Source organism: Pempheris klunzingeri, chromosome 5 (genome assembly GCF_042242105.1).
Source record: "Pempheris klunzingeri isolate RE-2024b chromosome 5, fPemKlu1.hap1, whole genome shotgun sequence".
Lineage (NCBI taxonomy): Eukaryota > Metazoa > Chordata > Actinopteri > Acropomatiformes > Pempheridae > Pempheris > Pempheris klunzingeri.
Genome location: NC_092016.1, coordinates 3,162,309 through 3,175,564, shown reverse-complemented (window position 1 = coordinate 3,175,564; position 13,256 = coordinate 3,162,309). Strand labels below are relative to the sequence as shown.

Genomic DNA, 13,256 nt, shown 5'->3' with positions numbered 1-13,256 from the left:
GGCAACAAGATTAAAGACAGTGTGGGGTGGCAAGATAAGACGAGACAGACCGGAGCGAATAGAGCCAAGCGCTGGAGAGCAGGGCCCTGCCGCTCCGGCATGACTAATGCCACAGAGTATTCATGGAGACGCACAATATAAGAGCTTTCATTCTTTCGTGATGGGTTTTAAATTCAGACAAGCGAGTGGAGACATTTGCTACTTTGTGCGTTTCAGAATTCAAACAGAAGTAGATGTGAGGTAGAAATGAGGAGAGTTGTCCTCATGTGACTCGCCTTAAGGGCCCGTCATGTGGAGGCGACGTTATTGGAACGAACAGACACGGTAGCGTTGCGGTCAGTTCTTCTATCTGACCTCTTTTGCTTCGCTAGCCTTCCTAACCCGATTGCCCAGTGGTCTATGCTGCCCCTTGTTTTGCCAACGAGGAGTCAGATGAGAACGACAAATGAAGCCCAGTGAATTTGAAGGCAGAGAGGTAACAATGGGAGCAGAGTTTGTAGCAGCTGAGGTGGTGTTAAAACATGACACATGCAGTGTTGGAGTAGGAATGTGGGATGACACACTGCAGAGAGGCCCAAAGGTTTCAATTAAAGACGGGAGTAACAGCTCAGTCTTTCACTTTACTACAGTCTTATGAAGCTCAGATACCACAGTGAAGACGTCTTCTTGGTTCTATTTTAACATCCGAGTGTAAAGAATGGAAAGCGAGAGGGGGGTAGCACGTGATAGGTGTCTAGAAGTTTAGAAATGGAAAATCTTAGGACCCATTTTAGCACCAAACATGGCGCCCGAGGTGTATTTGCACCCGTTTGGTGTCTTCACCATGTGTGGGAGGATTTCAGCCAACCACAAGGACCAAAGTGTACCTGGTAAAGATGCAGCACCTGCGTCCCCCATCTGAAGGCGATCTGAGGGTTCCCGACGCAAGCTGGCCCGAAGGTGTGAGGGAATACCTCAGGAGGAAACCGTGGAGCCCTGGTGCTGAGGAGGATAGGTGGATAGAAGGTCAAACACTTCTATAAATGACAGTAATCTTCAGTCACAGCATGAGTGAGTGACCAGAGGCTTACAATCTTTGTTACAAAACAGAGTGTGAATGTTGGTCACCAACCAAAAGTGGTCAAGCTTATTCACTTGGAGTAGGAACACTCTCTCCGTCTTCGCCTGGTGAGTTGCAGCTGTTTTTTTTTTTCTTGCCAGAAAGCTTTTTGTTTTGAGGCAAAGTGAATTGGCTAAAAGAAACGAACCCATTCACATATGTCGCAGTCCATGACCCAACTGGGTGACTACATCTATTCATGAAGAGAGTAAACTTAGAAATCTGTGTTTTGGCTTTTTCATATTCACAAATAATTTAGCTTTTGTTTTATTCAAACAGTGTTTCAGTGCTGCTCATGAGCTACTTTACAGTTCTGGTGCACGAGGCCAGCAGTGCACTACCACCATACAAATGTTGCTGTTGGAGAACCACTGGGGATCGTATTCAAGAGGCTTCCCCCGGAGCAGGTGCACATCACATGAGCCCGTAATCCGGGCCATAACAGACGCAGCCTCACTGCGGTGAAATGTGTTGGTCAGAGGCCTTGGCGTGGACTACAGTCCTGTCTTCGGGGTGGATATGGCGAGAAAGTGGCACAACATCAAAAACAAAAAGCAAATCTGTCTCTGTCCTTCACGGCTGCCAGGGATTAAAAGGTTGTCCTTTCAACACTCGGCCTCGCGAGGACCAACACAGTGGCACGGCGACTGTTCCCATTTCTCAACGCCAAGGCTGCTGGGACGAGTCTATACCACCCCTGCTTTTTGACCTGGTATCCTCTGAAAGAATGAGTTTCCTCCTGAGTGCACCACAATGCTCTGGGAAGCAAGGGCCAGGGCCCGCGCCTGCTGTGATGTTAATTTAATGACAAGCTGCTGTTCAGATGGCAGGTCCAAACAGCTGAATAAAGGGATTGTTGTGTTTTTGCTCCATTTTGCAGGGAAGGGGCCCCTCTGCCTGTCTTACTGCTCTCTTCTGGGCAACAGTGGAGCCCTTGTGAGTACAGTGGAGTATAACGCCGCTTCCTAGAGGAAAAAAAAATAAACTAACAAAGGTTTCCCTCCTCTTCTCCACTTGGTGTCCCAGTTTAGCTCCTCCCAGGGTTTGAGTGGGTGGCCGGTTGGGTCGCCTACACAATAAGACCTTAGACTAATTAGTGCATACTTTAAAGGTGCAGTGTGTAGAATTTAGGGGGCTCTTTTGGCACAAATGGAATATAGTATGAGTACTATACTATACTGTTGTGTTTTTAATAGCTTAAAATGAGCCCTTTGTAGTCCCCCATGTTGCTCATCCATGTTTCTACCGTAGCCCAGAATGGACAAACAGGGTCTTTCACATTTTTACGTTAAAGCAGCAGCTTGAATTTGGCGGCACAAACGCACCTGTTGGAAACAATGAAGAGGAAAGACGTTTCTGTTCACAAGTTTTGACAAATGGAGGATCACACTTATTGTGTTAACACAAGAAAAAGCAAGAGAGCCCGAATCCTCATCAATATGTGCACCATCTTTCATGACAATCCACGCAAAAGACATTTCACTAAAATCCAAAAATATCAGCCTGAACCTAATAAAGAACAACCTGCTCTTCGGCCATGTTTTCCACAGGTCTGCACACAAAATCCTGATTTTTAAGACATGATGTTTTAGTACAAAGTGAGTACTTATTATTGGATTAACAAAATTTAAGATTTTTCACAACCTGACAACCTAAAATGAGTTTTTATCATCTAAAAACGGATCTACATTAATAAAGCCATTAGTTACATCCTATACGGCCTTTATTAAAGATGTAAAGGACATGAGGAAGGTCGTCTTCGGCCTGTCATGATGCCGCTAAAGTTATACAGCAGGAAAATGCTTATTAGTGCGCTTGTATTTAACCCCGGCAGATGGAGCCGACTAACCCTCCACTGTAGAAGGTGCAACATGCAGCACATTAACTTACATGTAGTGGATATGAACACCAAGGGAGGATGGAAAAGGTCAAGTTCAGCCAAGTGTGTGTGTGTGTGTGTGTGTGTGTGTGTATCTGTGTGTGTGTGTATAGAGGGGGGAGTGGGTGGGAGAGGAGCTGTCACATTAAATTACCCAGTGTGCTTTGTGGCTCTGACATCCCCAATGACTTTCATCTTGTGATATATTTAGTCACGCTTAAGTCTCAATAAATGGTTTTCTCAGGAGGGGACGCTCATATTCAGAGCGCTCTGGCAGCTCTGCACGAACGTCTGCTCGGAGGAGAAGAGAGGAAGAAGAAGAAGAAGAAGGAGATGGAGAGGAAGGCAGGATTTAACATGATGATGACAGAAAAATCACCCACATTTCAGGCACCAGCAACTTTTGGGTGCAAACTGAAGATTATGTCTGATTTCCTGGCTTCCTTCCTGGTTTTTATTCGTCTCAGCAGGGGATGACGACCAAACTGCAGAAAGTCACTTTAAAAAGTAAATTTTTCACATTTAGATGCTTTTACTTTTAGTCCTTTTTGTTTTTTTTCCAGTTTGTATGCAGGCAGTGGCTGTTGACAGTTTTTCTGTGGGGGGTGCATTTGAGGACATTTTGTACTGCAGAGCTGCAATCAATCAGCAGCCTTTTATCAAGCCAATACAAAATCTGGTTCACCACATCCCCGTCACACTGTCAGTGTGTGCTTGTTGCTGTTAACTAGTAGATGTTGGAGTGTGTTTTTTTTAATTTCTCCACCCAGAAATTCCCACCAAATCCTGGGATTCAAATGACAAACCTACATTTTTTAAGGTTCAGCTCACCCTGAATCTAACCAGATTTTGTCTCTAACATTTCTCCAACCACAACAGCACAATTGAGGCAATGCAAATTTCATTTGTGGAGATAAAAGCAGTGAGAAATTACATTTGAAAAACTCTGCTAACTCTGTAACTGCTAACTGAGAGCAGTGAGAAGAAATGAGGTCAAATGGGATTTTTCCATTGGTGTTTCATTGTCTTGATCATCTGTTCTTTCGAGGAACTGTAGTGTAGAGGCCAACAAAGTCTGAACCTCCAACAAAGAGATCCTCTTGTTTGCTAATTATCGCTGCACAAAACACACGTGATTTTGGTAATTTGGTAATTTTCTGTGTCTGGAAACGCTGCTGTTATCCTTCTGATAAAAAGCCGAAGTAAAACAGCTGTTTTGATAAACCTAAACATGAATCACTTCAAAACACATCTCTCATCGGTACAGATTATGAGATAATAATTTCATTTTATGAAATTAATAGTAAAATTACACATCACCATCCACGTCTCAGTCGTATATCGTCAACAATTAAGTTATACTATACCACTGTGATGGATATGGATGCCAGTGGACTGTGTGGTGCTTAATAGAGCGTTTGTGCAGTAGCCTAACGACCAGCAGGCACTGATGCTGTCTTAATACTGCAAGAACTAAAAGTCTACAGCCGCACTAACGGCTCTGTGAGGCTGTGCTGCTGTGCTTTGAGGTAGGCTAAATGCTAACTTCAGCATGCTAACGTGCTGTTGTTCAGCAGGTGTAATGTGAGCCATCTTAGTTTGAGGGTTATAATAACAACAGGTCCACTAAATGTAAACTAAGTCAGTATTTTTGCAGGTTTTGCAGAAAAAATGACCTGAGAACACGAATGGGGGCATCAGATTCGCTTCCAACAACATTTAACTGAAAACAATACACGTGAACCTCGTGGTGAAAAGTCAGAGGAGCTCCACAGTCATTAGGATGCATCCTCTGAGAACAACGAATGTCTGCATGGTTGTTGAGATATTCCCATGGATTAGTGAAAATGCTGACCTGCTGGTGGCACTAGAGGAAAAGCTGGGACATCACCAAACACATTGGGGTCCATCCTCTGGGAACCGCGAATGTCTGAACCAAATTTCATGGGCCGACAGGTGGACACCAGCGCTGCCATTCATAGAGCCACAACGCCAGCATTTCTACAAATAAAAGTGTGAGCTGCTGCATAGTGATTAGTAAAGATAAAAGAACACAACATGGATCCATAAATCCAGAGCACAAGTGACCTTCCTGTAAAAAAAACCAGCCATTAAAAGGTTAAAACAGTCGGTGGAGACATTATTTTTTTTCTTTTCTCCTTAAATTGTTGGACCTGAGCGTGAAAACTCGACTGCTCAGCACAGGAGCTTGCAGCGGTTATGTAAGAGTGCCAGACTTCACTAATCCTTTTATAGGAGAGAGGAGCCTGCAGGGTAGCGCTTTCTCATCATCAAGGCTCATCAGCCTGAAAAGCAGACGTCTCAGCAGGGCTGTGAATCCACCGCCGCACAGAGACATCCTCCCATACAGACAGAAACAGACTCTGGATGCTGCGGGTAGAAATCACCCTCAAGGCTGGGAGACAGATGAGTTTTGAAAAAAATCTGACGAGTGCTTTGTGTTATTAATACTTGCTCCAATTCATGCTTTTTCCTCTTCTCAAGTGTCTTCAAACCTTATAACATTCTAAAAATACATCACAGTTTCGGATAATCTGCCATTATTCAGCAAAGCTGCTGACGTGTTGTGTACACAGAGCGAAAACCTGCCGTCATCCAAATGCTGTGAACTCATGGTTGCCAAGATGATCCACTCCACCATGAAGTGCCCGACAAGTATTCTGCTGTTTTTGTTCCTCTTAAAAGCACAGTAGCCCGCAAAGGGGTGAAAGTCCCTGTTGAATTTTGAAACACAGCGAACACTGTAAAGCCCCCTGCTCCCCACATACAAGAATAAAGGACAGAAATCTACGTGGTCACTCTCAGTGAGTTAATTGCTCTGCATTGTGAGTGCCAAGGCCTCCAAGCTTGAAGGACAATACCAGCTCTGTCGCCGTGACAATAGCTCTGCTCTCTGAGTCAGAAGTTGCGGAAGCACCGACATTAGGGAGCCGAAAGCTGCTGAAAGTTCAGGAGTGTGCACTCCAAGGAAGAAATCACGCAGAAGAGCTTTGGGAAAAGAGCCCACCGCTCCCCCTCGGCCGGTGCTGCCTTTGAGGAACTCATTGTTAGCGCTGCCAGTGGGAGGCATGGAGGGCTCCGCTGGCATGTGTCGACCTCACTCCTCATCAGGGCCTCAGAGCCGCCACGGCCAAGTGGGTAAAGGGTGTGTGTGTGTGTGTGTGTGTGTGTGTGTGTTTGTGTGTGTGTTTGGATGAATGCGTTTTGTGAAGGCTGAAAGCAGCAGGTACTGTAAGTGAGGTGAATTTGGGGTTTGGGACATGTTCAGTCTCTCTGCCCTCACTGGGCACCATGTGGGACCACCCATGGACGCCCGGTGGAGCCTGGCTGGCTTCCCAAGTTCAGCATCACAGAGCGATTGTCCCCCCCCCCCATTAGATCTGAATCGCACACAAAGCTGCCCAGAGAGGTCGGCCCCCGACTCTCTCCACAGTCACCGATTAAACCCCTTCAAGTCTCTTCTCTCAGGTCACTAAAAACATGTAATGGGATGTTTATGTACTTAGGCAAAGTGCAAGCACCTCAAGTTTTTACCGGAGTACTTCCAATTTAGGCAGCTTTAAACTTTTACTCCACCACATCTCACTTTTTACTCCTCTACAGCTGTCTGACAGTTTTATTAATCTTTTATAGAATAAAATTCTCCTCCCTCTGAAGTGAAACAGGCGGTTTCACTTTTTAGAGAGACGTGGTCCTCACAGGACACCGACACTACAGACTAACACTACTGTAGATTTAACTACCCAACAGCATTTAAATGAGTTAAAACCAGTGGAGCCAACTCGTTTGTGATCATATGAGGGCGAATAGTTTTGATTGACTTTCTCCTGGATATCATCTGAGCTCGAACAGCTGCACAAAATCATTCTCAAAGCATTTTAAACATCTAAAATGTGTCTCTACATTAACATTTTAAATATCAGTTCTGGTTGAAATGATTACTGTAATCAGTGAAATGATTTGTCGATTATCAAGCAAAAATATCTGCTTATTAAACAGGTGGATTTGCTGGTTTTCTTTTTTTGGAATTTGGACCTTTGGATGACTTTGGCAAGAATAAATAAACCCATATAAACGTATTAGTATCAAACACTGGGCATGCGATCATGAAGGGAAGAAACCTAAAACTATGAAGCTGTGACAAAATAAAGTTTCTTCAATTCATCTTCGGCCATGTAGACACAGTGTGTCTGTGTTGGTGGACAGTTGGAGGGCTCCCTCTGCAGGATCAAAAGAACAAAAACAAGCCTCTGTGCTGATCACCACTTGCTGATCTATGTTCAAAAAATACTTTCTGATCCTCTCTGCCTCTGCGTTGAGAGATTCTGTTAATGAATTCATTGTTTCTGCAGTTCACTGAGTTACATTTATGACTTTTTAAGTCTGAAAGTGTGATGGAAGCAAACTAGCCTACAATTATTTATTATTATGTCACGTTTCTGAGGTTCTTCGCAGCAGCAATACAACTAGAATACTGACGTACTTAATTAAATGAATGTGACCTGGATCCGGAGAAGAGGAAGAAAGCAGACGGACAAACTAACCCGATGAAAACAATTAATTCACTTATGTTTTGGCTAAAACTGAAGACGTGGCTGTTGTGACCTTTCCAGCTACTGCGGCTCACTGTGGTGACGGTGTTCGCCACAGGTCTGATGCTGCCGACGGATTAAAAACAGCCTAATGCAGCACAAATCTACTGTCTAAACAATCCCACTGTTAGTTCGTACGTGTGGAACTTCTCCTTAAAGCCTCGGACACAAAAAAAGGAAAATATTCAACATCTTTTCAAGATGAAACTTTAGTGTTGTTACGTGCTTTTCATAAAAAGGGAAAATAACTTTGCACAGTAAGTAAAACAGTGCAGAGCTGATATTTGAGCCGGTGTAGCTGTTACTGCTGGCTAAAAGTCTCCTGTGCACTATTACTAATATGCTGCATTGACAAATTATAATCAATGTCGGAGATTAACTGCATAGAAATAAGATAATAATAAAATTTAAAAACTGTACCTGACGAGAAAAGCAGGACTAACCTGTCTGCATGTGTTTGACAGGAGGCAAACATTGATGGTTCTCCTTCGGGTTTCCTGCCGAACATAAGTGACTGAAGGTGACATGAAAGTGCGGAAAAACAAATCAATCAACAACTCCACAATGGGCTCCGTAGGCTACAAATGTCGTTTTTATTATTACTTTAAATAATGTCTAAATAAAGGGACTAAAGACATGCTCGTGTGACTTCTTCCATTATCAAAAATATGGTGTGGGGTGATGTTTGCAGCAGAAATCTATCCAGGGAGGGAAGCGTGCATCACGAGGTGAGACCGTTGTGAGTCCACTCATCTGAAGACTGAACTTTGAAATGAGTCCCACCATCACCACGGACGGTGTCGGTTGTCAAAAGGAGGGAGGGGGGGGGGCAGTGATTTTTTTAAACCAACCAAATATCACATTCAGAAGAAAAAAAAAATGTTATTTTTCATATATAAAAACTGAAAGACCTGGATACATTTCTACTTTTCCACATGTTTTTACTACAGAAATTAAAAAGAAAGGACATAAATGAACACACAAAGGGGGGAAAACAGCTATTTTTATAATCAACTCCCTTTGGTAAAAACTGTAATAAATGGTCTTGCATTTGTCTTTTTCATATACATACTAACTTTAGCCATTTATCACTAAAGTCCACAGTAAGCTTGGAAAGTATTACTAGCACAACAACACAGATCTGTCATAAAAAGTCTGAGACTATTTACAGTGTATTTACAACGTGAGCGGCATGTGGACAGTCCTCCCAGAATGAGATGTGTGTGTGTAGCTGTGTGTGTGTGTGTGTGTGTGTGTACACAAGCTGGTGTATTGGCGGAGGGCAGTTTAAAAAGGTTGACTTCCAGGGCGGCGAGGATCATTTGTGTTAATAGAACTATATATAATATATATATACACACAACACATACACTGGAATACATGTCAGTATCTGACATTCACAAGCTATACAATTTTACAGTCTGAGACCAAACAGTGTTGTGAGGCTAATTTTTTTTCTTTGTTTTCTCCTTTTTTGTTTTTTTACATAAATGCAACAGTGCTTTTCGATGTTTAACCCGACAATACTGTTTGGGGCTCAGGCACAGTTTCTAATAATGCTGCCATGTGTTCTGGAAAAGGAAATGTAACCCTCTTTTCCGTCTAGTGATAAGTACAGAATTGTGATTTGGCCTTAACGCAGGAATGTCTGAACCAGATCTCTCAGACTGTGTCGTGCTCCCTCCAAACCTTCAATCTGGGAAACAAAACTTTTGAAACGACGTTTTTCCTTTTCTCTCTCTCTCTCTCTAAATAAGTGCACTTGTCCGCCATATTGTTCTCCATGGATACTGTAGAGTAACACTATCATAAAGAAATCCCTGTATGATCTGATTTCCATGGAGCTCTAACTCTGATGGCTTCAGACAAAAATGGTCAGTCGATAGCTAAACCGAAGCTCAGTTGTGATAAAGTACAAAAAGCACCACTCCATCTCTCACAGGCTTACTGTTTGCGACGCTAAGTCCTGTCAAAAAGGCTCAGGGAGGTTTGTTAGAGAAGTGGCTCCGAGTGCTGGTAAGAGCTCAGGTCTGCGACTGGATCATGACGATTCCTAAGTTTTGGCACCGAAGGCCCTGCGAAAAATGGGCCCAGCTAAAAACGCTGGTAAAATCAGTAATCCTGCCGCCCCGGGTGCAACATACACGGTAGCTAGCTTAATTGTGCTGCCATGTCGGCCTTAAAAACACGTTAATAAGCCCTCGTCCCTACCTCTACTCCTGACCTGTTTGACTTGAGACCAAACACCCCCAGAAATCAGTCTTTCACCCCTGTTCCTCCTCGGCTACGGCGCCTTGCTGGGTGTGCCGTATTTGACGCGGTACTTGTTGATGTTCATGAAGTGAAGGACCTCTGGCTGGCGGGTGGTGGTGCAGGGCAGGAGGCCGTCACGCCCTTCGCCCATCAGCCACTTGTTGGTCTCGGCGTTCATGTCGCGGGTGACGTGCTCCTTGGCCCACGTCTCCACCCAGGCCTGGAAGCGCTTGTGCAGCCGTGTGCTCACCCTCTCGTGTGACTGAGGAGAAAACCGAGATGGAGGTTGTTGTCATTAAGCTGTTGGTGGGTGGGGTTAGGGGTGGGGTTAGGGGTGGGGTTCGTACACGGAAGAGCAACTCTTCAACGCTCCTGAATCCTCAAACTTCCTGCATCAGAACTCCACACTGGTGACTAAGAGCCTCAACACGATATACAGACTCGCCCTATAGACAGAGCCTACATAGACCTACTTTGTACTTTCATGCATAAGCTAAGCTAAGCTAAGCTAAGCTAAGCTAAGCTAACCAGCTGCTGGCTCCACACAGATACGACGGCAGTGTCAATCTTCTCATCTTACTTTTGGCAGGGAGGCTAATCATTTTACAATTATTTTCTTTTTGACTACACAGTTTGAACAGGAAACAGACTGAACTTACAATCAGACTGAACCCAACACAGCTCAAATCTTCAAACTGAAGGAAATAATCTTGATTAGCAAAGCAAGCTGAGAGTTCATCATCTGCTTTAAATGCACACGGACGAAAGGATTCCACAAAGAGCGTCTTATGGGGAACGTCTAACAGGACAGCAACAATACAAACACATGGTGATCTTATGGACCACGATGCATTGCTGTAGATTAAACTATGCACCAGGATATAAAGTAGACAGCAATAAAATGCAACATCCACATTAATGCAGCAGGGAAATTAATCCAGAAACATCAGATATAACTGATGAACGTTCCCCTGCACAGTGACTGCTTTAAATTTTGATACTTTGAATAAATGTTGCTGATAATACTTGAATACTTTTACTTAAATAATGTTTTGAGTGCAGGACTTTCACTTGTAGTGGAGCATTTTCACAGTATTAGTACTTACAGAACAGTGGGACAACCTGCTGAACTGCAGACGGCTAAATTCAACGAGGTTTGAAACGTGTTTCAAAAATATAAAATGACTTTTGTACAGCTTTTTTTTAATCTTCATCTTTTCTTTAAAGGTAGCTTGAACTGTGAATTAAGTTAAAGAAGTTCTAACAAAGGCCAACCCACACGCTGGAGTCACATGACTAACTCACACCCTCACTGTTCCTCCTACACCTTGAAGGAGAAATAAGGAGAAATTCAAAGCATCATTCATTCTCCAGTCATTTGGAGGCCAGTGAGCTGTCGGGTAAGAGACGCAGGACAAAGCAGTGAATACCTGGTGAGCTCTGAGCAGGGCAGTGCGTCGGTACATGTAGTCCTCAGACTTAAAGACGTAAACCATCTTGTAAGAGTTGAGTTTGAACATGCACTCCATTTTCTCCTTTTCCAGGGACTTCTTGCCGCCCTCGCAGGCCTCTTTGTCCAGCTGCTCCCGGCCCTTCTGGTACTTCCTGATCCGTCTCAGGTTCCTGGATACGAGCGCGAAGACAAACGAGACGAGCGTTAATTTAATCAAAGGACTGAGTTCAGTGAACAAGACGCTCTGATGTTAGCAGTTAAAAGTTAAAGTGATATTACAACTGACCTGGGAAGAAAGACGGGCTTCTGAGCGAGGTGCTCCCTCAACTCAGGGGTGGTGGAATCTGGGTTTAAGTAGCGCCCGACATAATCAGACCAACGCTGCGCACAAAAACAAGTAAAAAACAAACTTAAAACTCACATTAGATGTATAAAGGCTACTTCTAACACCACTATCACCAACAGGCAGGCTAGAGATCCTTACTAATAATGTGACAATGACACATTTTATTTGACGTTATTCACAGAATATTTTGTTCCCTCAAGTTATATAACTGTACACCTCAATGATTATGACATAAGAAGCCAAATAAGTATCAGTTTAGGGAATGTAAGACAAGTCAAAGGCCAAACACTGTGGTTGGGAACTCATTTTGGCAGTTTACAAACCAACACAGAGGCTCTACTTGCCTTTGGATTTCACAAATCCTAACTGGCTTGTAAAAATAGTTAAAAGGGCTTATGTATTTTGGAATTATGGTGTGGCTTCTGAATTAAAAAGTTACCTCCCAGCATTTATCCAGACTCTTTGCTCACAAGCCAAACCTTAAAGCCTCGAGCCGTGGCGGAGTGAGTTTGACAGCGTCTTACCTCAGCCTCCATGGGCTCGTCTGAGTTCTCCTCGTCTGTGTCGAGCAGCTCCACCGTGAGCTGCACCTGCCCTCTGTTCCTCAGAAACATCACCTGAGAACGTGACGGACACGAAGTGTGAGGCGACATTAATTCAGCGTGTAAAAGCCGATATAAAAAGCCGGGGTTGTCCTGTGGGCTTATAGAGTGCAAACCAGGTGAAGATGACATCAGCATCTTCCTCCTCTAAGAGTTGAATACATGCAGAGAAAAAACAGCTTGGATAACTTGTGAGCTGCTTCTTGTGGAATCTCTCTCACTTCCCTTTTCCGTCTGTGCAGATAACTGCCTGATGTTATTTTTGAAATAAAAAACAAAAAACAAAAATGGATCTGCTGTTTCTTTTTTGACAAAACTGGATATGCTTGTGGGTGGCAGGTGGCATTAAGCTCCTTTCCACACTGCAAGTGTTATATGGGAGCAAAAATAACATGCTGTAATAATCAGCAAGCTGCAGACGGCACATTCAGGTTCATCACGGGAGCTGATTTGTAAACTTTGAGACCTAATTATTGAGTTGTGTGTGTCACTATGCACAGCACTGCTTGTATTTCACTCAGACGTTTTAATTTGTTAATGTGGAGAAACGTGAAGGAGATTTATTGGTTGTGAACACACCCGAGAACAGAATTTAAATAAAAACAGTGCGAGAAGTCCTCGTGTCTCAGTTAGTAATAAGGGTGGGAGCGTCCATGTCTGGATTAATTACAGCCTCGTAGAAAATTAGTCACTTCAAGTGCTTAAATGTTTCATCTCATATAATTCACCAGCTCCCCAGTTCTCCAATAGCTGTGGGAGCCTCGTGTATTCACCTTGAAGCAGTTCTCATCAGACATGAGCTGCTCTGCTTTCCGCTGGTAGACGGCCTCAGCAGAGCTCCTCGAAGGCTGGGTGGACACGGTTCCTCCGCTGGCGCCGTTGGTGCTCTCCGAGAGGTAGAGGTCCGTTACTTGGACACAGATCTCATCACTCACGATGTGCTGGAGCTGGGTGGAGAGAGGGAATTGTCTTAAATAGTTTTTCCCCAAAGTTACAAGTGTGAGAATGACT

At 43.8% G+C, this 13,256-nt stretch overlaps 1 protein-coding gene across 4 annotated transcripts in view; it reads right to left on the bottom strand.

Annotated features, from left to right (window-relative positions):
- Positions 1-13,256, bottom strand: part of sin3aa (SIN3 transcription regulator family member Aa) — a 138,037-nt gene that overhangs the window by 110,775 nt on the left and 14,006 nt on the right. For 3 of the 4 annotated variants that reach the window (XM_070830005.1, XM_070830007.1, XM_070830008.1), the window contains exons 17-21: positions 13,019-13,192; positions 12,168-12,260; positions 11,584-11,678; positions 11,275-11,467; positions 8,166-10,106 (exon numbers count right to left, since the gene is read on the bottom strand). In XM_070830005.1, the coding sequence (XP_070686106.1) occupies positions 9,876-10,106; positions 11,275-11,467; positions 11,584-11,678; positions 12,168-12,260; positions 13,019-13,192 (786 nt within the window). In that variant the 3' untranslated portion in view covers positions 8,166-9,875. Of the gene's footprint in view, positions 1-8,165; positions 10,107-11,274; positions 11,468-11,583; positions 11,679-12,167; positions 12,261-13,018; positions 13,193-13,256 lie in introns of those variants that run through there. The other variant, XR_011584303.1, reaches the window with a different exon arrangement.